General features: G+C 59.1%; 1 protein-coding gene across 4 annotated transcripts in view; it reads left to right on the top strand.

The window, feature by feature from the left end:
• The window catches only part of CABIN1 (calcineurin binding protein 1), a 102,211-nt gene that overhangs the window by 38,672 nt on the left and 41,752 nt on the right, over window positions 1–21,787 (top strand). For all 4 annotated transcript variants that reach the window (XM_067015879.1, XM_067015882.1, XM_067015881.1 and 1 more), the window contains 6 exons: window positions 1,383–1,644; window positions 2,032–2,292; window positions 5,166–5,317; window positions 6,809–6,987; window positions 16,967–17,149; window positions 18,330–18,661. In XM_067015879.1, the coding sequence (XP_066871980.1) occupies window positions 1,383–1,644; window positions 2,032–2,292; window positions 5,166–5,317; window positions 6,809–6,987; window positions 16,967–17,149; window positions 18,330–18,661 (1,369 nt within the window). The remainder of the gene's footprint in view (window positions 1–1,382; window positions 1,645–2,031; window positions 2,293–5,165; window positions 5,318–6,808; window positions 6,988–16,966; window positions 17,150–18,329; window positions 18,662–21,787) is intronic.

Here is a 21,787-nt window from a genome sequence, read left to right on the forward strand (position 1 = left end):
GGAGGAGGGCTGGGGTCTGGCTGGAGAAGCCAGCACATGACTCCCACAGCTGTGGCAAAGGCTCTCCCGCAGCCCCTCTTACTCAGCCTGTGGTTTCCTCCAGGCAGGGGCCTGTGTGGTGGTGGCCCTGGCTGTCCTCCCTGTGGTTGCTGCTGACTGGGGTCGTGGGGCCCAGGGTCGCCATGGCTTAGGGTTGTGTGGCCTGGGGTGGTGGATCAAAGCTGCACTCAGGCTGGCTGAGTGCTCACTCCCTGCTGCTGCCACGTCTGAAAAGTGACAGTGACAACACCCACCTGTCTGAGGGAAGGGGGAGCCTGGCTCCTGGCAGCACCCAGAGGAGCGTTTCAAGTTTTTGTGACAATGTGTCTGTTCTGCTTGCTTGCATTTGCAACAGGAGATGGTGGTTTCTGTTTTGATCTCATGCAGGCACGTGGGCATCTGCTGTGGTGTGGAAGGAGCTGCCCAGGTGGAAGGTCCCTGACCATTCCCACCATGCTGTCTCCCAGGCCCCACCCCTGGAGAAAAGGGCACTCAGGACCCCTCTCGAGGGGGGTCCTGCACTGTCCTCTCAGGTCTCTCCTGCTCTCTCATCTCTGGTCTCTTGGAGAGCAGCAGAAGTGCCTGGAAGCTTTGTGAGCTGCCCAGGTTCCCCTGACCTTGCACAGCCCAGGGACGCCAGGGGCCCGCTTTGAAGTTTCTGCCGCGGTAGTGGAAGACTTGTCAGTCTGCGGAGAGTAGCATGCCCGTGTGATTGCTGCCTTTTCCGTTCTCTGTGCTAGAGATTTCCAGACTCTTTCGAGGGCCCAGAAATGGTCTTGGTGCCTCAGAGAGGCTTCTGCATTCTCACCAGCAGTTTCTCTGGGGTGGTCTCAGAATGATGGGGTCTCATCCATCACATGGTCCCCTCACTGTCCATCTTGCTGCTGGTGCCTGAGTTGGAGGGGGCAGGGTCCCAGGCAGGAGTAAGGAGCCGGCAGAAGCTAGGTGGCAGGGGTCTCAGGAGTCTGGGCTGCTCCATGCTGTTGGTCAGGGAGGTTATAGGTCATGAGGTTATGCCTGTAGAGCAGGCCCTTTACTCCCCCTCAAAGCCATCCTGGGGGGACGTCCTCCAGGCAGGGGAGCAGAGGGCAGAAGGGTGCCAGCGTCTAGCTATGCCAGGGGAGATCCTCCCAGGGCGGTGCCTGGGTGCCGTGGGGGGCTGGTTGACTTGTTCCCTGTGCTCTTCTCTGGAGGTGGGCCTGCAGGACCATGTTTCCTGGCTCAGGGATGCCCACAGTGGTGGAGTTAGGAAGTCTGGGGTGGGGCCTATGTGCCTGTGGGCATCGTGTCTGCAGGGCAGTGAGGGCAGCAGTATGTTGAGCTGGGCTGTGTCATGACCACAGGTTTGACTCCTGGGCGGGCATGGCCCTGGCCCGGGCCAGCCGCATTCAGGACAAACTGAACTCCAATGAGCTGAAGAGCGATGGGCCCATCTGGAAGCATGCCACACCCGTGCTGAACTGCTTCCGGCGGGCGCTAGAGATCGACAGCTCCAACCTGTCCCTGTGGATCGAGTTCGGCACCATGTCCTATGCCCTGCACTCCTTCGCCTCACGCCAGTTGAAGCAGTGGAGGCCCGAGCTGCCTCCTGAGCTTGTGCAGCAGGTGAGGGGTGGGGGCGGTCGCTGTCCTGAGGTCCATGCCAGCTTGGTCCCTGGTCTCTGGACACCGGGTCTGGGGTGGGTGAGTTCAGGGCCAGTCTCCTGTGAGGACTGGTCAGCCACCAGTTTCAGGAACGTGGAGAAGCTGTTGTCTCTTCCCTGTTCCCTCAGAGGAGCTTGTTGAGTCCTTGTAAAATTCTTGACACTGTGCTAGGAAGTTTGAAGCCCCTCCTGGTGGGGGAATGTTCCCCTAGTGTGAGTGCCGGGTGTCTGACCCGGGGTCTGTGTGCTGCAGGGGCTCCCTTGACTCCTTGAAGAGGGACGTGAAGGAGCCACACGGCGTGTCAGTGTGGCAGGTGTGGCAGTAGGACACCACGTGGTCTCATTCCAGATGGAGGAGCGGCGAGACAGCATGCTGGAGACCGCCAGGCACTGCTTCACATCGGCGGCGCGCTGCGAGGGTGACGGGGATGAGGAGGAGTGGCTCATCCACTACATGCTGGGCAAGGTGGCTGAGAAGCAGCAGCAGCCGCCCACCGTGTACCTGCGGCACTACTGGCAAGCCGGCCACTACCTGCACGAGGAGGCAGCCCGCTACCCCAAGAAGATCCACTACCACAACCCCCCCGAGCTGGCCATGGAGGCCCTGGAGGTGACGCCGCGCTGGCCCTGGGCGGGGACGTGGGGAGAGGGCGGGCCGGTCTCACTGTCTCCCTGGGGATGGGGCACACGGTCCCAGTGACTTCCCTGCAACCCACTGGAAACTTCTTTGTGTGCAGTTCAATTAAAACAGCCTTTCCTCTCTCTCTCTAAGGGGTGCTCACTATCCTTTTTGGGGGAGGGAGCATTAGCACGTGGCATCCTTGGCTCCGGGGCGCTTGCGCCTGCAGCCTGGTCCCCGGGTGCATGGGAGAGCTCCCAGCCTGCAGGAGGTGCGCCGAGTACCTATCCTGGTGGACTCAACCGGGCAGCCGCTGGCCCTCTGGACCCCCGGTTCAGGGTTTTGCACTGCTCCTCCTGAGCAGAGTGCGTGTGCACTGCCTGGATTTGCATCTGTGGTTCCAGGTGTGTGGCTCAATGCTCTCGTTGGTGCCCATGGTGGTACTGTGAGGGGGCCACTGAGGATGCAGCGCAGGCATGGGTGCACCAGGCTTCCCAAGGCCCTGGGCTTGTCAGCGTAACCCTTTCTCAGGCTGCGTGTCCGCCCCCACTGATCCCCTGCCCAGAAAGGTGCTTGAAATTTGGGGCAAAATCTGCTTGCATATGCCTTTTTTGCATTTAGGGTTTTTTTTTCCATTTATTAAATTAATACATGTTAATGGTTAAGAAAAATGTAATAATCAAATAATTCAGAAGTGTTTAAACTGAAAAGTTAAAGTCCCACGGGCTTCCCTGGTGGCGCAGTGGTTGGGTGTCCGCCTGCCGATGCAGGGGACGCAGGTTCGTGCCTCGGTCCGGGAGGATCCCACATGCCGCGGAGCGGCTGGGCCCGTGAGCCATGGCCGCTGAGCCTGCGCGTCTGGAGCCTGTGCTCCGCAACGGGAGAGGCCACAGCAGTGAGAGGCCCGCGTACCGCTAAAAAAAAAGTTAAAGTCCCCACTGATCCTAGCTCCTCATCCATAATAATCCACGTTAACAGTTTGGCCAAGTCCTTGTTTTTCTCAGCGTGTTTCCTATTAACATGTAGACACACAGTAACGTTTTCTTACCATCTTTTAATTTGTTTTTCTCATTGGACTAGATGTCGTGGAAGGAGCTAGGGCTTCCTTCATGTTCTCCTGCCCCCTCACCTGGCTGAGCACCCAGCCCCTTCTTCGTGGGTATGGCCTCTCCTCCACTCCCTCTGTGAAGGGTGCAGGCTGGGCATGGCTTCATGTGTGTATCAGGGAGCACTTTTTTTGTTTTTGGCCTTTATGTGGGGCTTGCGATCTCAGTTCCCCAACCAGGGATTGAACCCAGGCCACAGCAGTGAAAGCACTGAGTCCTAACCACTAGACCACTATGGGTGTCCCAGGTTGCACTCCTCTGAGCCCTTCCCAAGGTCGCGTAACATTAGATCAACGAAGGCCTGTGCCTGGAGCCTTGTGGTGATCTGTGAGCCTTGTGAGCAAACAAAAAAGTCGCGTTTTAAAAAGTTCGCCTTTTTAAAGTGCTCCATGCTGAGTGGTGTAGAGCAGTGTTGGGCTGCCTCTGGGGGTTCCTTGTGGAGTGTAGAAGGAAACTTCCTGTCTAGTGCTTCCCCGGCAGCATCCTGGTAGCTGTCCACATAGCCCAGGCCCCATGTCCTTCCCCATCGCATTTCTTTCATGCTTTGCACTCGGGTCAGGAGCCCATCCTTGGAGGGACTCCCACTTGGGGCATGAGAAGGCTGCCGCCCAAAGGAGTGGCTGGCATGCCCTGAGGCCGCTGCAGGAGGGCAGTCAGCACACTCAGCGTGGGCTCTCTCCCTCTCGGGAGAATGACTGCTCTTTTTTTCCTGCATGTATTTTCCTTGGACTTTTTGCCTCTGCTGCTGTCTGATAGAACCAGTGAGCAGGCAGGATGCTGGCCCTTCAGGGCCCAGGACCTTCTGGATGAGGGGCAGAGGCCACCCTCCCAGCACAGCACCTGGGCTCTCAGGGGGCAGGTGCTCAGCTGGACCATGTGTCTATCTTGCTTTAAAAATGGCATTTCTCTTTTTAAGAATTTAACCTTGCCCTGGTGAAAATTCCCCTCTGTTGTTGAGCCTTCATTCAAAATACTTTACCTGCTGCTTGGATGACCTTTGCCAGTGGGAACACTTGGCTTTCCCCTGAGTTTGGCCACCTGGGCGCATATGGGTGCCCCGCATCTAAAAATGGACTTTCTGGGCCGGTTTCTCTGGGGCCCACGGGTTGGCTGGAGGTGGAGGGGCTCTGGGTGTGGGCTTCTCTGTCCGGGGTACCCGCTGGAGAGTGTGGCCTGGGCTGGACCTCCAGGCATCTCACCTGGGTGGGTCCTGGCTGGTGTCTATCTAGAATTGCCTCTGGGTGAGGAGAGGCTGGTTAATTGGGGCCTGTGGCCACAGCAGCCTTCATGTCGCCCACTGTGCTGTCCATGGGAGCCAAGTGGCACCCACACCTGGGTGGGAAGGTCAGGCCTGGTCACCTCTCGTGTGTGACACTTCCTGGGGGCAGTAAAGTGCCCTGGGCTCTCCTGGCTGGGGGCCTGGGCCGCTGGCCTCACGCTTGTGAACGGAGGAGTGTGGTGAGGATGGAGGAAAGGAAGGAAGGCCCAGGCCTCACTCCTGCAGCACTGCCTGCCCGCCTCTGTCCACAGGGCGGCTCCAGGGTGGGGACACAGACAGAAGTCCCGCTACTTGTGGCCTCAGGGAGCCCATGGTGCAGGGGAGACGTGTGTGCAGGAGCTGTCCACTCTCCGTGGTACCAGGAGTGGGTGTGGGTGCTGGGTAGGAGGCTGTGCGGGGTTAACAGCTGGTGGGGTGGGGGGGTACGCAGTGAACCTCGGCAGCTGGGAGGGCTGCTCACACCTGTGTCCTTGTCCCAGGTGTACTTCCGGCTCCACGCATCCATCCTGAAGCTCCTGGGGAGGCCCGACTCTGGGGTCAGTGCGGAGGTACTGGTCAGCTTCATGAAGGAGGCTGCAGAAGGGCCCTTTGCCAGGGGCGAGGAGAAGAACGCGCCCAAAGCCTCAGAAAAGTGAGTAGCACGTGCTCCCGGCGGTTGGGCGGCAGCTGGGCGGTGGGCATTGGGGTGGGGAGGGGTCTGCTGAGTCTCCCGGAGCCTGCAGAGTCAGATCTGGCCTGAGGCTCCCAGTGGCTGGGGCCGAGGCCCTTCTGTTGAATCTGAGACAGAGAGGCTGCGTGTGCATGCCCATCACCTCCTCGTCCTTGGACGGTCCCTGGAGGAGCTGACTCCCCCTCCTGGCACAGCTCTGCCTGTGTGGATGCTGCATGCGGCAGCCTCCTACCCTGGCACCCTCTGCCAGGGCCTTTCCCTGGGGTGGGGCCCTCTGAGGGCTGCTTCCCCTTCTCCCGAGAGGCCGGGAGGGTGTGAGAGGCGGGGGCTCCTCTCGCGGCACCAGAGAGCTCGTGGCGCTAGGGCCCTGATGGGGTTACCTTGGCAGGCCTGGGCCAGACCCCCGGGCCTCCCCTTGATTGCAGGTCACCCCGGCATCCACGTCCTGGAGCTCTGGCTCAGCTTGCCCCATCCCTGGGCCCTTGCCTGGCTGGGCACCATGCAGGCTCTGCCCAGTGCCAGAGAGACCTGCACCTGGGGCCTGTCAGCTATGGGACAGATGGGCACATGTGCAGCGGGTCACCAGGTGGACACGGTGTGCCCAGAGACTGTAGTCATACAGGGCCCCCAAGGCACAATGATATGGCCTTTTTGTGATTGTAATTTTTTTTAACTTAAAACTTATACAAATAATACACAAATACATACTAGTTATAGAAAATTCTGATAATGTATAAATGTATGGACTAAAACGTGACAAATCCTTTCTCACCCCCACAGTTAGTGTCTGTTCATGGTTGAGTTTCCCAAATCATGTTCTGTGCATTTGCACACACTTCCACGTAAACGTCCAGTTATAGGGGTTCTTTTATTTTATAAAAACAAGCTCCTGGAGGTGTTGCAGAGTTTGCTTTTTCCCAGCAGCGAATCTGGGACCCACTCCTTAGATGTTGCCCACTTGTCCAGGTGTGTGTTATTGCAGAGCACAGGTGCGCCCTGCTCTCTATAGCCATTTCCTTGCACATTTCAGGTGTTTTTAATTTTTTTCTCAACATTGTTGTAGCATATACCCTTGTACACATGTGAGTGCGCAGTAAATCTAGATGTTTTCTCTGTCCACACACTGATTGGGATGAATTGTGTCTGGCTGCAGGCGTCACACGAAGGGTGCTGATGTGGCCTGGAGGGGCACTGGGCAGGTGCTTCTGAGGTGGGGTCTCCCGGGCATGAGATGTGAGCTGCCGGCAAGCACAGCCTTGAGGGGTGGGCAGCTTCCGGCTGGGGCCCATGGGGCCACCCCATCAGCCCCTGGATGCCAGAGGGGGCGGGTGCCACCAGAGGCACTGGGAACAGGGGCCCCTGCCCTGGGAAGGGCACCATCCAGACTGGCACACACCCCATTTCAGTGGGCCGTGGAGGTTCTGACCTGCTCCCTGACCCTTTGGTCCACAGGGAGAAGGCCTGCCTGGTGGACGAGGACTCCCACTCTTCAGCTGGGACACTGCCGGGCCCCGGAGCCTCCCTCCCCTCCTCCTCTGGCCCAGGTCTGACATCCCCACCTTACACAGCCACTCCGATTGACCACGATTACGTCAAATGTAAAAAACCCCACCAGCAGGCGACGCCGGACGGTACAGTCCCTGTTCTCCCTCCTGCCAGCCCAGGGCGGCACGCCAATCATGGGGGCGGGTGCTTCGGGTGATGAGCCGCTTTGTTTTGGTGAGGGGGGTGCCGGGTCTGGGGTGACACGGGCAATGTTGCGGCTGTTCATTAACCTCATGGACTCACGGTGATCCTGTGCTCCCCAGACATGCTCAGGGTCGCCACCTGCCCCCGCCCACCTGGGGGCCTTTGCGAGCCTGCATTTCCTACCTGTGAGCTGGGGATGTGAAAGGGAGGTTGGGAGGCCGCTGGCGTCTGCAGGCAGCCCCGAGTGGCCCCCGCGTTATTACGGCACGTCCTTCTGATGATTGGGGAGGGCCGTGACTCTGAGTCTGTCACCCCGGGAATCCAGACGGGTTAGTGGTGGGGTCAGCTGGCTCCCCACGTGGAACGGGCAGGTGGTGGTCGGTCACCCACATCCTTACTAACACCGGAGGCTTGCATGCCGGCCTCGCAGCTCAGTCTCTTCATGTTCCCCTCACCTGCACGGCACCGGGCCAACTAGTGGGCCTTGGGGGCCAGTAAGTGGAGCCCTGGGGGCAGTGACAGTGCTGAAGGCCACCCAGGCCCTCGCTCCCACGTCGCTCAGCTCGGCAGGACCCAGTGCACGGCTCCTGGAGAGCCGGGCTTGGGAGCAGGGCCAGGGCAGAGCTGGTGGAGGGGGGGCAAGTTGGCAAACTAGACTCCTCGGGGTGTGGTTTGTGACCCAAGAGGAGAGGACGCTGGCAGTGTTCCCTCCGGGGTTCAGGGTGGCCTGTGGTGTGTTTGGAGGGGCTGTGGTCTGAGTGTGTGCGGGTCTGAGCGTGTGCTGTGTGTCTCTATCACCTCCCTGCCCACCCCAGAGCAGGGAGCATGGACCCGGGAGCTGGCTGGCCTGATCTTCCCACTGTGATACCACAGACATTCCTGAAGCAGGGACCTTCCAGGTCTCACTCACCTCAAGTTAAACCCTGTTCTCTCCTTTTACTCTTGAGAATATTGAGAAAACACTGGAAATAGGTCCTTGCTTGGGAATTCCATTCTGCCAGGTACCTCCTGGAGGAATTAGCACCAGGCCGGTCTCAGAAGGGAGGAACGCCTCTCAGGGTGTCCCACGCTGGCACACCTGTGTGTGCATGGAGCTATGGGGGACAGAGCACTGGGGTCAGGTGCCGGTGTAACATGTCCTGGGCACCTGGTTCTGGAAGCTTGTAGAGAGAGCCACACAAATACGCTCAGATATTATTTCAGTGATTGTACGTTTTTGAATGGTTGTAAAAACTTTTTATGCAAAGTGATTCTTGTTAATGATGTGGAGCCTTTGAGATCCCATGGCTCACTGTGGCCAGCCCCAGCTGGTTGTGCCAGGAAGCCCTGCGCTGGCCAGGCCTATCTACGGTGCTGTTAGAACTCTCAGCCCTCACCTCGGAGAGAAAGCGGCGTCTACAGCACGAGAATGTTTGGAGCCCTGAGCTAGCCATGGTCTTGGGATGTTGGAATGGCCCTAGGGCAGCCTTGCTGGCTGCCGGGCAAGGCCCTGGCGAGGGCAGAAGCAGCAGGCTGCCAATGACGGGGTATGTGCTGGAGCCTCCAGGGTCTGTCTGCATCAGCCACCTCAGCTCCTGCCTCCCATGACCAGCCTGGGGTCTCCTGCTACGAGAGGTCGGGGGCCGGCATGGAGCCCCTGCCTCGTGAGGAGGACGGCGCATGCGCCCAGCCCTGGTGCAGATGAGTGTACAGAGGCTGGGGCCCCGCTCGAGGTCAGACGGGGCGGCCAGGGCAGAGCCATCTTGCCCTCTCCACCAGCTCTGCCCTCGGCAAGGACTTCACTTCTCTGAGCCACAGCTTCCGCACCCGTGGGACGGGGTGATGTTCTCCTCGTGGGTGTTAAGCGAGGGTGCCTGTGGGTCACAGCCGCCTCCTAGACGCAGGCACCCCTGTCGTCGGAGCTGGCAGGGGCCCCAGGTGCTGCTGCTCAATCAGGGGAGCTCAGGTGTGGGGTCAGTCACCCTGGCTTTGCGCCCTGACCTTCCAGCTGTGGCGCAGCCTCAGAAGAGGGGCAGGTGGCATCCTCTGAAGTCGGCCCCTGAGGGGCCCTGGTCCCCTGCACCACAGGGACCATCAGGCTAACTTGCCGCCTGCTGGACAGGCATCCGAGTGCCAGGCCCTCCCTGGGGTGTGGTGAGGAGACCCAGCCTCAGGACCGTGCTGCACTTGAGGACGCCTCTGCTTCACCACCAGGAGCCAGCCGGGCTCAGTTCTGACCTGGAGAGAGATTGAGGAGAGATTTAGGAGGATAGCTGCAGCCTGTGTAGGGAGATTGACAGTTATTCATTGTCTTAGTAATTACTTAGCTTAGCATAGGAGGCCCTGGGGTGCTCTCTGAACCGGCCCCACCTGCACGCTTGTGCACCCCACACCAGGGTGGGGAGCTTCCTGCAGCCCGTCCGCAGCCCTGGGGAGAAGTCCTTGGAACTGTACCTCGGGCAGCTGGAGGTGCCCAAGGCTGACCTGAAGGGGCCCTGGCTGGGCCAAGAGGGACGGAGACAGAGACAGAGCAGGACCTCCGCTCCAGGCAGCCCCACCTGCCTCACCTCTCCCTTCCACCCGTTTTGGGATTTGCCTGCAGCGCTGGAATCTTCCACGTTGGAGTGTGTTGGGAACTTCAGGGGTCTTCCAGAGATCGCCACTCACAAAGGCTCAACCACAGCGTGATGAGGTTCCCAAACAAGCTCTGTGCTCCTCCCCACATGTGGTGTGCAGTGTGCGCATGTGTGAGTATATGTGTGTGTGTGTGCTTGGGGGCCCCACCATGAAGCCGTGTGTGCTCGCTCCACGTGGGGCTCCAGGCTGGGTCCTGGGAGTGGTAGCGGGTACCCGTCCTCGCGGTCGCCCGGCGGGCTTGGCCGTGTGTCCTGTCCTCCGTGAGGGAGTGAGCTGAGGGCAGGAGGCTGCGGGGCTAGTTGGCGTGGAGCCAAGGGCACCTGGGGTCTCAGTGTCCTCCCCCACCTGCCCTGGGCCAGTGGGGAGGCCACACTGGGGAGGTCCCGGCAACCTGGAAGGTGCTGGATCTGTGCGTCTCCCTGTTGGAAGTTCCTGGTGGCAGGGCCCAGGGAGTGGGACCCTTATAGAACAGCCTGGGCCCTGGCTTGGACTGGCCAGGACCCTCACTGTCTGGCTGTCGTGCTCCACATCACCTTGGAATGTCAAAGCCAGAGCCGCAGGGGGCTTCAAGGTGGGGCTCTCCAGCCTGCCCAAGGCCCCGCCCATCCTGCGGCCCTGTGCCAAGTACATGGCACAGCCCTGGGCCCTGCCCTGCTGTGGGTGCTTGGTACAGGAGTAGGTGTGAATTTGTGAACAGCGGAGGGTCCCATAGAGACCTGTCCTGGTCTTTTGGTGGGTGGGCAGCCTTCCTGAGGGGGAAGCTTAGCCAAGAGCTGAGGGGTGTGTTGGAGGTCACTGTTGGGGAGGGGCGGGCAAGCCGGGGTCAGGCGAGCGGGAGCCACAGGGGCTGGGGTGGGTGCAAGGTGCCCATGTGACTCCCTTTACAGCGTGAACCGTGGCTGCCCTGAGCCCCAGGGGTAGGTGTGGGCCGTGTGGGCCTTCGGGGCAGCCCGGCGTGCCTGTGCCAAGCCCCCTCACGACCATCCATCCTCACCTGCCATGCCGTCACCATCACCGTCTGTGTCGTGTCCCATCTGTGCTCGTCCTCGCCCACTCGCCCACGCTGCCTCCACCAATATTGCCCGTGCTGCCCCTAACCCTGACCACTGTTCTCCAGGCTGTCCTCTGCTTGTGCTGTCACAGCTCGCTTCAGGGACCGAGCTGACCGCATGCTGACCCTCAGTCCGGCTCCCTGCTTCCCGGTGGCGGGGAGCACCTCTGTATTGCTGTCCTGTGGTTTGGAGAGTGTGTGTTTGATGTGCTTGGCTTCTGCCCCGGCCCATCATCCCGGTTCTGGCCAGACGCACACGCAGCAGTGGCCTCCCCACACTGCCCGCCCGCCCGCCTGTCCGGCAGGCAACTCAGTCTGTGTTTCTGTTGCTTTATTCTTTCTTGCTTAAAAGGGTAGCAAAGGCAACAGACTATAAGATACAAAGTGTTCTTTACAAGGACAAGGGTGTAAAAATGCTCACCGTGCGCTCTGCAGCCGTGGTGTCCTCGGCCTGGCCAAGGGGACAAGCCTACGCTGGGCTTGTCCTGCACATAGACCTTCTCCTCATGGAGCCCAGGTGGTCCTGTGAGTCCCCACAGGGTGGGACTGGTGTCGGGCCAAGGAGGGAGGCTGGCAGAGGGCAGAGCCTGTCATTTTCTCTGTTCTCTTCTCCCTCATTCTCACCTTTTAAAAACATCTTTGGGCCGTAGCTGGTCATGGCATCTGTTAGCATCTGCTGTGTGCTGGGCCTAGGAGAGGGTGCCGTGGGGAGAGCTGAGATGAGATCTCAGTTGGGTCTGTGTCCCTGGGGCAGTGCTTGGTGTCATGAGGGAGTGCCATGAGCTCGCTCTGGGGTTTGGTGGATCAGGGGGACTTCCTGGAGGAGGTGGGCCTCCAGGGAGAGCTGCAGGGCCATTTCGGGTGAGGGGCCATGGGAGCAAAGACACGGAGGTTAGAGAGTCCTGTGGCATTTGGACACTGAGGTGACCGGGTGGGTGGAAGAGAGACCTTGAGGGAGAGAGCTTGGGAAGCAGCAGGGCCCGAAGGCCACAGGGGAGTGACGTAGTTGCGGTGTCTCTCTCTCTTTCTCTCTGGCTCTGAGAAAGGCAGGTTCCCAGTCATCCTCTGTTGGAAGAGCCTTCCTGGGAACCCCTCCAGGTAGCTGTGGGGTGCTGCTCTCACTTGACCTGCTCTGCCTCCCCTGGTACCGGGGTCGAGGGGCAGCTGCCCACCTGCCTGCCATTAGGAAAACAGAGCTAGCTGCCCGAGGCCTCCCTGGTCAGTGCCTTGCCAGCTTGGGGATCAGGGTGGTGCATGGTGAGTGCTCAGGGCAAGGGGCACGCCGTGAGGCCAGGTCTAACCCCCCATTCTTTCTTTCTTTCTTTCTTTGGCTGCGTTGGGTCTTTGTTGCTGCGTGCGGGCTTTCTCTAGTTGCGGCGAGCGGGGGCTACTCTTCGTTGCAGTGCATGGGCTTCTCATTGCAGTGGCTTCTCTTGTTGCGGAGCATGGGCTCTAGGCTTGCAGGCCTCAATAGTTGCAGCATATGGGCTCCGTAGTTGCGGCACACGGGCCCTAGAGCGCACGGGCTTCAGTAGTTGTGGCTCGCGGGCTTAGTTGCTCCGTGGCGTGTGGGATCTTTCCGGACCAGGGATTGAGCCCATGTCCCCTGCATTGGCAGGCAGATTCTTAACCACTGCACCACCAGGGAAGTCCCTTCTCCCCACTCTGAGCATTGGGGGCCTGGCTCCACTGCTACCTCTCTGGGGGTGGGTGGGGCAGGTTTCTGGTGTCTCTTCTCTTGGAGGTCTGTCCAGTCTCCTTGGCCTGCAGGAGGGCACCCATCCCACACCCCAGCCCTACTCCCGGTGGACAAGTCCCTTCCTGGCGGTCATCAGGGCCCGACTGGGGCAGGTTTTTCCTGGTTGAAAGATTTCTCAAAATATTGATTCCACCCAAGTTTACAGTTCTTAGAAAACTGTTGTTTTCTGGTTGGAAGGAAATTGGTGATCTTTTCAGGGATCAGCAGCCAGAGTTGCTGCAGTTTTGATCACACAAGCACGTGTCTTTTTCCTTGAGCTTTCATATAGCTGAGCTAATGGACTAGCTGTCTGTGGCTGTTTCTAGCCTTCCTGCCAGAGCAAATGGAGAAAACACAGCAGGGAACATGTGTCTTGTAACCAAAGAGCTCTTTCAGGCTGGCCTGCAAATCCTGAGAATGTTCAAGGGATGTGAACTGAGTCAAACCCACATAAAGAAAGCCCCGGTGGGACAGGGGCTTGTGTCACCAGGCTGGGCCCCTTTCCCTCTGCGCCCCCAGCTCTGTTCGCTTGCCCTGGCTGTGGGTTCCCCTGGAGGTGGTGGTGGGGGCGCCCGGGCTGAGAAAGCATGTTGACAGATGCATGTCCCTCTAAGGTTCAGAGGAAGGGCTGCGGCGGCCCAGGGCCGTAGAAGTGAACCTCTCCAGTGATTAACAGTAAGAATGACATATTTATAACCCTGCCTCACATATATATTAGTGTGAGCAGGTTCCTTGTGGACAGGTTCTAAAAAAGCGCCCTGGAAAGAGTACAGGGCTGCCGGCCCTCCACCCCAGTGCCAGCTCTCTTTCCTGCCGGCCTCTAGGCAGCCCACTAAGGAAGTCGGGAGCTTGGGCGGTGGGTGGTCCCCAGGGTCCACCCCCCTGTGTGCCTTTCCTGGGAAGGCCTTCCGCCCAGCCCTGTGGGTTGCCGGCTCTTCACTTGAGTCTGGCTCTGCCTTAGGACCGGGGGCCCGGGAAGCCCCAATGCAGCCCCTCCACAGGCCCCCATGTGGGGCCTGACTTGCTTCTTAGTATTTAAAATCAGGATCATTTTCAACAGTCTCGTGCTGACCCTCTCTGACACACAAGACCTGAGAGGATTGGAGATACTTGGCCCCGGGCCTCTTGAGTCCCCGTTGGTGTCTGTCTTTGCAGCAACACACTTATTCTCTGTTTCCCAGGCATGAGCATCCCCCACCCTCCTGCTTCACAGACCCCTGCCTCCCCCAAGCTGCAGGGGGTGCTGCGTGATGTGGTGGCCCCTGGGGACTTCCTGGCCCTTTACATGTTCCTGCTGAACTCTGGCCTTCCTCAGGGCTCCGTGAGTGCCCGCGATCACCCTGGGAGGGACCACACGTGTCATGCCAGCCTATGCTGCTCTGCCCTGTCAGGGTCAGCGTCCCTCACCCTCACCGGGCAGCACTGCCAGGACATTAGTGCATTGGTAGGAAATATCCGAACGTTTGTTTAAGCCGATCCTTGGTTTTCATGATGATCACAACGGGTTCCACCAAATGAGCAGTTCCTTCAGGCCCAAAGCCCAACAACTTGTGAGCTTGTGGCCCATCAGCCTCATGCCAGCTCTCAGTCAGTCCTCCCGCTGTGCTGCCTCCTGGATGCCTGCCTGCTGCAGGCCGTGCTGCCCAGCCCTGCGGCACCTGCAGCTGCTTGGGTGCTGGCAGGGGCACGCCCATCGGCTGATTGCCAGGACCGCTTAACCACGAGCCTGAGTCCCTTGTCAGGGCCGGAGGTGAGGCTGAGGGCTGGGTGGGTTGGTGGGAGTCACTCCAGTGTGCCAGGAACCAAGCAGGCCCCTGTGGGAATCCTGTGTGTGTGTCGGGGGCAGAGGTGGGGGGGCGGGCAGTGACAAACATGTTAAAGACCATGACATGGAGGCCTCAAGCAGCCCAAGTGGCAGCTCTGGGATTGGAGTGCAGGTCTGGGGCTCCTGAAGCCCAGAGGGTCGGCTGCCAGCCCTGGAGAAGCGATGCCTTCACACCACCTGTCACTTCCATTTGGGGCTTATGGAGCTTGGGGTCTGCCTTGCAGTCAGGGGAGAGCCCCTCGCCAAGCAGGTCCCTGCCCCCACGAAGTGAGACGCTGATGCCCTGCACTTACCGGGCAGTGGACATGCAGAGGCAGCTATGGAGCTGCCTGAAAGGTCACTGTCCCCAAAACCTCGTCAGCAGTCAGACGTGGGTAGAGAAGTGGAGCCCCAGAGCTGCCGTTGGAAGCACAGACCTGATTCTTGGTGTCCTGTGTGCTGCCCGGCCCACCTGGGACGGTGCTGCCCTGTCAGTGTCAGCCTGCCTGTCGACAGGCCCTGCTTCCAGTGTGGCCTTTAGGACCAAACCCTTGTGTGTCACGTCTGAGACATTAGAGATGAGATGGTCCAGGTTCTCTGAGGTCATACTGGTGATAGTTGAGCTGACATTTTGGGAACATTCATGGTGTATCAGGCACTTTAATCCTCATAACAACCCCATGAAGTGGGCACATGTATTATGACAGTTCTGCACGTCGAGAAACAAGTGTAAAGAAATTATGGCTACCGCCTAGGCTGTCTGACCCAGTAAGTGACAGAGCAGGACCTGGACTCAAGCGGCCGGGGTCTCTCAGAGTCCAGGCTCCCAACTTTGCCAGACAGTTTCCCATGCTGTTGTGAGTTTGCCTGCTAAGCAGCTCATGCCGTCCTGCTGGTGGCCCCAGGGCACTGCCACTGGGCATTCAGGCTCTCCAGCAGCTGAGCAAGGGTTGAGGGCCAGACCCCAGAAGCCCCCATGGCACCAACTCCCCTGAGATGATAAGTGGCTGCAACTCAGAGGTGGGGAAAGGGCCTTACTTATTCAAGGTCATGTGACTAGTGAGCTTCGCCTTCAAGTACACAAAGTTCAAGACAAAAAACTAAGTGCTATTTTTTAATGGTTGCCTTTTATCTCTACTATTGGTTTATTTATAACTCTTTTTTAAAAAAATAATGTACTGCCTGCATTAGGGTTAATAAAATACATCTTCAGGTGATCACAGTCAGCCCTTGGAGGACGTGATCCTGCTTCATGTGCAGTGTGAACCTCCCTTCTCTCAGGCTGCTGCTCTTGTTCATTTCATTCTTACACGTGCTGCCAGTCCATGATGCATGGCTGCTGGTTTTGCTTTCATCAGGAGCTAGTAATAGTTTAGAGAAAATAAATACAAAAAAGAGAGGGGAGGGTCACCTCTGAGCCCAGTTCTGTTGATCTTTTTGTCTCTTGACAATGTTCTTTTCTGCTTTTGCATGTGTGTGTGTCTTACACTTTTTATATTGAACTCGAGATAGCGTGTGTATGACAGAAGAGGTTGAAATAACTGATATTCATGCCTGGAATGGGCTTCACTCTTAAGCTCCCAGGCATCAGGTGGGGAAGTGAGGCTGACGAGGTGGAAGCTGAGCAGGGTTGGGTCTTGCTGTTGCTGTGGTTCCCTTGGTGCACCCCACCCCCGGCCTCCAGTTCTCCCAATGCTGCCTTGTGCTCAGGGTGGGGTGGTTTGCTGGAAGGTTTTCTCAGCGTCTGTTTCCACCTTCTGCTTGCTTCAGGCCCTCTGTGTGCCTGTCAGGTGGGTCTCTCCATGTCCTCTCCCCTCTTCCTGCAGCAGAGTGCTTGGCTGTGAGTCTGTGCCTGCCAGCCCGGGCTGGGGGCTCAGCCGGTCCTCTTTTGTCTGGATGCAGCCTCAGACCTGGCCGGCCGTGTCCCGGTGTCTTGGTGGGAGTGTTCAGGCCCTGGGTGATTCCCTGAAGGTGTTTCCTGTGGGTCTTCACCTGTGCCCTGGAGGCACAGGGCTATCACCGGGCTTGCTGCCCCTCCCCTGTTGGCTTTGGCTTGCTCTGTCAGGGAGAAAGGTCCAGCCAGGGCTTCACACCCTTCTCACGGCAGCCTGCACCCTGGGAAGATGTCCCCCAATCTCTCCTGCCCCGCCCCCATCTTCCTCACGAGCAGCTGGGAGGCCATGGAGAGGTGCCCAGGGGGCGCCCCCAACCTGGGGTCTGCAAGTCCCAGTGATCTGTACTGTCACTGCAGACCCACCACATGTGGCCTTCAGAGACTGGGTAAAAGTGTTGGCTGAGTTCTTCCCCGTCGCGGTTATGTGGGTCTGTTGCGGTAGGAATACTGTGCGGTGGTGTATAATCACTACTGTGCATCTCTTCCCAACCCTGCATTCAGATACATCATGTTGGTAACTCGAAATTGGCCATGGTGGGAGTATTTACACCACAGAAATCAGTAAATGCTACAAACGAACGCTTTCCCTCCTAAGAGTCAATTGTCAAACACTACTACTACTACTCTTGGAGGAAACCCCAGGAAATTGGTGCCTCTGGTGAGTGGCTCGGTGGCCTCCAGGACAGGTGGGCGAGGCAGTGTCAGAGTGGCTGTGCACGGGGCAGTGGCCAGGCCTCTGGCTGAGAGGCTCCGTGGGAGGCCCCTCTGTTCTCCAGGTGCCAGGGTTCACACTGCCGCCTCTGTCCTTCTCTCCCCAGAGCGCAGCCAGGAGAGCACGGCCGTGGCGCTCTCAGACTCCAGCTCGACGCAGGACCTCTTCAATGAGCCTGCCAGCTCCCTGGAGGGTTCCCAGAAGCCCTACACAGAGAAGAGACCGCCCGCTCCCAGTTCCCAAGTAGGACCGCCTGGGAAAGACCTTCAGGGAGCTGCAGAGGAGAGAGGTACAGAGACCTGACTCAGCGTGTGGGCAGGACTGCTGGGGTGTCCTGGGAGCCTGGGCAGCGCTGGACAACGTGGGTCCTGGCCTCTGCCCTCGTGCCTCCGCTGCTGCCCGGGGACCTCGGTTGGCTGAGCCACTCACCTCCCTGGGCCCTGCTGTTTCCCGTGTAGGATGGGAGTGATCCCAGGCCCACTCCTGGGTTGTGGGGTCAAACGCGGCATCTCAGGCAGGTGTGTGCAAGCTCCTGGTATGTGATGGGCGCTGGTGACACTGTCCTTGTTAGGACCCCGCTGCGGCCCCGTGTGGGAGAGCCAAAAAGCCTTTGGGTACTGTATGTCACAAATGTGCTTTCTTTTTAGCCTGAACCCCTCCTTTCTTGGGGCAGGCCCTGATCTGGCCCTGGAGTCTGCCTAGCTCCTGTGGGGCCCCCAGGCCCCGCTGTGGAAGTCAGTGGGCAGAGCCCACTCCTGGGCTTGCTGGGAGGTTGCAGGCAGGCCGGAGGCCCTGGCACTGCGCTGAGGCCGTGGCTGGTCAGCCAGCCGTGGATTCTGAAAGCTTTCCCACGCTGGCCAGGCCGGGGCACACAGCCACTTGGTGGACAGTAGCAACAACAGCAGCCAGGCCTCCCAGCCTCCCCAGGGAAAAGCACTGGCTGTTTCCTTTTACTGGTGAAGAACCTGAGGTCCAGAGAGGGTCAGTTTGCACCCTTATCCACTACCCCATGCTACCTCTCCGGTGGGCTGGAGGAGCGGGTGGGCTGGGGGGGCTGAGCGTGGAACCGGTGCTGCCCTCGGTGGTGGTGGTGGCCACGCCTCCCCTCTTCAGGCTGCTTCCCCATTCATGTGCACGGCCTTGAGGCGGGCAGCCCCGTGCCACCACCCACAGGGGCATCCTGAGCCCAGCTCGGAGCCCCCTCTCAGCTACGTGCCAGCTGAGATATCCTGTTTCATCAGGGAGGAGACTGGAGGCCACGGAGGCCTCAGCTGGGGGCTCGGTGGGGCAGAGGCAGCGAGGGCCCGCGCCTCCTGCCCCTGAGTCGCCTGGGTCCAGCTCCCATCCAGCAAGAGTGTAGACCCAGCTATGCTGATTGCTCACCAAGGTGCCCCTGTCGCTGGTGGTAGACCGCCGTGGGGAGAGGGCCTAAAGCCGAGGTGACTTTCTTTTCTTTGTTCTCAATTCAGGAAAAGCCGAGGAGTCCTCGGAGAGCACGGAAGTCTTCCAGGCCACAGAGCAAGGCAGCCAGAAGCCTGCTGCTGACCCCCCGGCCTCCGCTGGCACCCCTGCCAAGCCCCCAACTTCTGTGCCTGCCCCGTGGGATGGGAGGAAGAGAGGGGACCCACTGGGGGAGCCAGCTGCCTTCCCCCAGGGGCTGCCTGCCGGTGCGGAGGAGCAGCGCCAGTTCCTCACAGAGCAGTGCATCGCCTCGCTCCGCCTGTGCCTCAGCCGCTTCCCCCAGCACTACAAGAGTCTCTACCGCCTAGCCTTCCTCTACACCTACAGCAAGACCCACCGGGTGAGCACGAGGCTGAGGGAGAGGGGTTGACGCATTAGAGCTGGTAGAGGTTTCTGGCAGCAGTGGCGGGAGGGTTGGGCGGAGGGCCAAGAGGCAGGCGGGCTGGAGGGGTCCAGCCTTCCAGGTGACAGGTGACAGGTGCAGGCATGGGGCTGCTCCCCCAGCAGGACCACATGCTCAGATTCTGGCTTTGGGGTGAGGGACGGGGGCCGACAGGCTCATCAGCTCCTCCCTGTGAGGGCCTTGCTGGTGGCTCCCTCCCCCATGGCCTTAGAGCCGCCCCGCCCTGGTTCCCCAGGCTGCATCTTGCGCGGACCTCGTGGCCATCACCCTGCCCTGGGCTCACCTCTCCACGCAGCTGCTGGCCTTTGTCACCAGCTCTGTGCGTGGGCTTTGGTGCTGGCAGCCTCCTCCAGCTTGGAGGGCAGATGATGTAGGGGCTCCCAGCGCTTCCCAGCCAGGCCTCTCCTGCTGGTGCTTAGCATTTGTGGCGGGGAGTGGGACCTGTCTGCATTCTTTCACTCACCACACTTGCCCCGGAGGACCTACGTTGGGGTGAGGTGGGGTGGGGTTGGATCAAAAATATGCAAATGAGCAGATAAAGATAAAAATCCCATCATGACAAACCCTACAGGGAAGACAGTGGGGTGCACAGAGGCTGGGGTGCCGCTGCACTCTGGGAAGGTACCCTTATGCTGAGACCCCTAGGGTGGCCGCGGGTCCAGTGGGGATGTGGTGGCTGAAGGGGAGGGGAGGGGAGGGGAGGGCAGTGCCCAGACAGGTGAGCGGTTGATGGGGCAGCCTCGGGGGTCAGGCTGTGGTCTCTGCTTTTGTCTGCTCAGTAAGACCTGAGCTCAGCAGCCAGAAGCTGCTGGGCCCTGCCTGGCCTCTCTGTGGGACGTTTGAAGAACTAGGGAGGGCAGTTGACCTGAGATGGACCCTGGCGCTGGTTGTGACGGGAATGTCCTGGATGGGGTTCTGTGGGGACCGGCTGGTGCGCTCACGTGGCTTGGTTGATTTTCACAGAGCAGAGCAGGTGGAGCAGAGCAGGTAGAGCAGTTGGCAGACCTGGTGGGGGGACCTCGGCAGGGCCTCCATGTCAACTGAAGGGCATCAGGCTTTCCCAGCCGCCCATGGCTGCCTGGCCTGCACTCAGCAGTGCACCTGACCTCTGGTGCCCAGGCCTTCTAGACCCAGGCAGACCTGGATTTTAATAAAACTCCCACTCGAAGAGTCTGTGGAGGCCCTGTGGCTGATGCTTCCCTTCTCCAGAAGCAGTTGCTGAGGCGGGATGTCGGGTGCAAGACACCTCTTAGGGAAGGGCGGCGGAAGTCACAGGGTTGGGTGAGGGAGAGCTGGGCTGCGATGTGGGCCCCACGGAGGCCTGCGGCGTGCCCACCCCCACCTCTCCTTTAAATGGCTTTAATCTGAGCACAGGAGCTGTGCCCATAAAGGGTTCCACAACCTGTTCCTTTGCTGAGTGGGCTTTTTAAAAGTGAAAAACAGTATTTATGTCAAAATTCAAGAAAAATTGGAGGGGGCCTGTTCATAGTTTTGCCAGTATAACAGAGAGTACGCTGTGTGTGTCTCTTCTCTCAGCTCTTGAGCACTCACACTGTTGACCATCAGGGGTTGTGTCCTCTGCTTGAATTCAGGGACCCCGGCTCTGGGAGCCCAGGCCCTGTCACTCCACTGCCCCCCAACGTCGTGAGTGTGTCCATGCTCACAGTTGGCCGTTTGCTCTTTCCTCGAATTCCCCCACGTCGTCTGAGTCCCCTGTGATGGTCTGTAGCGGCCATGGGGTGGGGTGGGGTTGGCTGGACCGGGTGGCGGAGATGAGGCTGCCCAGGTTGTCTGCTCCTTGGGCATCACACCCCGTTTCTGCATCTCCTCGGTCACTGTGTGCCCACATTCGCCACATGGTTCTCCCAGAGGGAGCACTGTCTCAACGCGTGAGCCCCCCTTTCTCCTGCATCAGCCATGGAGGGCCCCCAATGTGCACCTGGGCCTGGCCGCGCCCCGGGGGCTTGGTGGGCTGCCATTTGCTTCATCCAGAGGCTTTGCTGAGCAGTTTGTGAACACCTCACTGCCTTGAGGGCTGAGTGCGGGAACCTGTCAAGGCAGCCCGAAGTCCCGGGGGCGTGGCCAGAGCTCTCAGCAGAATCAGTCGCTGAGCAGCAGCAACCACTTCCCACGCAGCTGCTGGGTAACAAATGCTTCCTGCAGTGTGGGCTCAACAGCAGCCTGTTTCTTCATCAAATCCGCCTGTGGGCTTGGCAGCCGCATCTCCCCGTTGCCATCTAATGGGTCGGTGGCTGCCTAGAGCAGAGAGGCCCCGGTGGGTCCTTTGTGCTTCAGAGGACACTATCAAAGTGAAAAGATGATCCACAGAATGGGAGAAATATTTGCAAGTCACACATCTGATAAGGGACTTGTATCTAGAATATATAAAGAACTCTTACAACTTGTTAATTAAAAGGCAACCCAATTTAAAAGTGGGTGGGACTTCCCTGTCGGCGCAGTGGTTAAGAATCCACCAGCCAATGCAGGGGACACAGGTTTGATCCCTGGTCTGGGAAGACCGCACATGCCGGAGAGCAACTAAGCCCGTGCGCCACACTACTGAGCTTGCATTCCAGAGCCTGTGAGCCACAACTACTGAGTCCACATGCCACAACCACTGAAGTTCTCATGCCTAGAGCCCATGCTCTGCAACGAAGAGTAGCCCCTGCTCGCCACAACTAGAGAAGCCCACGCGCAGCAATGAAGACCTAAGGTGGCCAAAAATAAATAAATAAATTTAAATAAATAAATAAAAATGGGCGAAGGGTCTGAATAGACATTTCTCCAAAGAAGACATACAAACAGCCAATAAGCACAAGAAAAGATTCTCCACACCGTTGCGCATCAGGAAAATGCAGATCCAAGTGACCTGAGATGCCCCTTCACCCTGCTGCAGTGGGCTAGGGCCCAGGCCTGTGTCTGTTTAGGACTTGTTTGGTTAGGGCTGCCCCCTCCAGTAGGGTTGGCAGAGCTGTGCCCACCACGAGATCTCTGGGGAAGCCCTGACCGATTCATTGTCAGCTTGTGCTCTGCTCTGGGCAGTCCTCTACCCCCTGGGCCACC

The sequence above is a fragment of the Kogia breviceps genome, chromosome 15, assembly GCF_026419965.1.
Source record: "Kogia breviceps isolate mKogBre1 chromosome 15, mKogBre1 haplotype 1, whole genome shotgun sequence".
NCBI lineage: Eukaryota > Metazoa > Chordata > Mammalia > Artiodactyla > Physeteridae > Kogia > Kogia breviceps.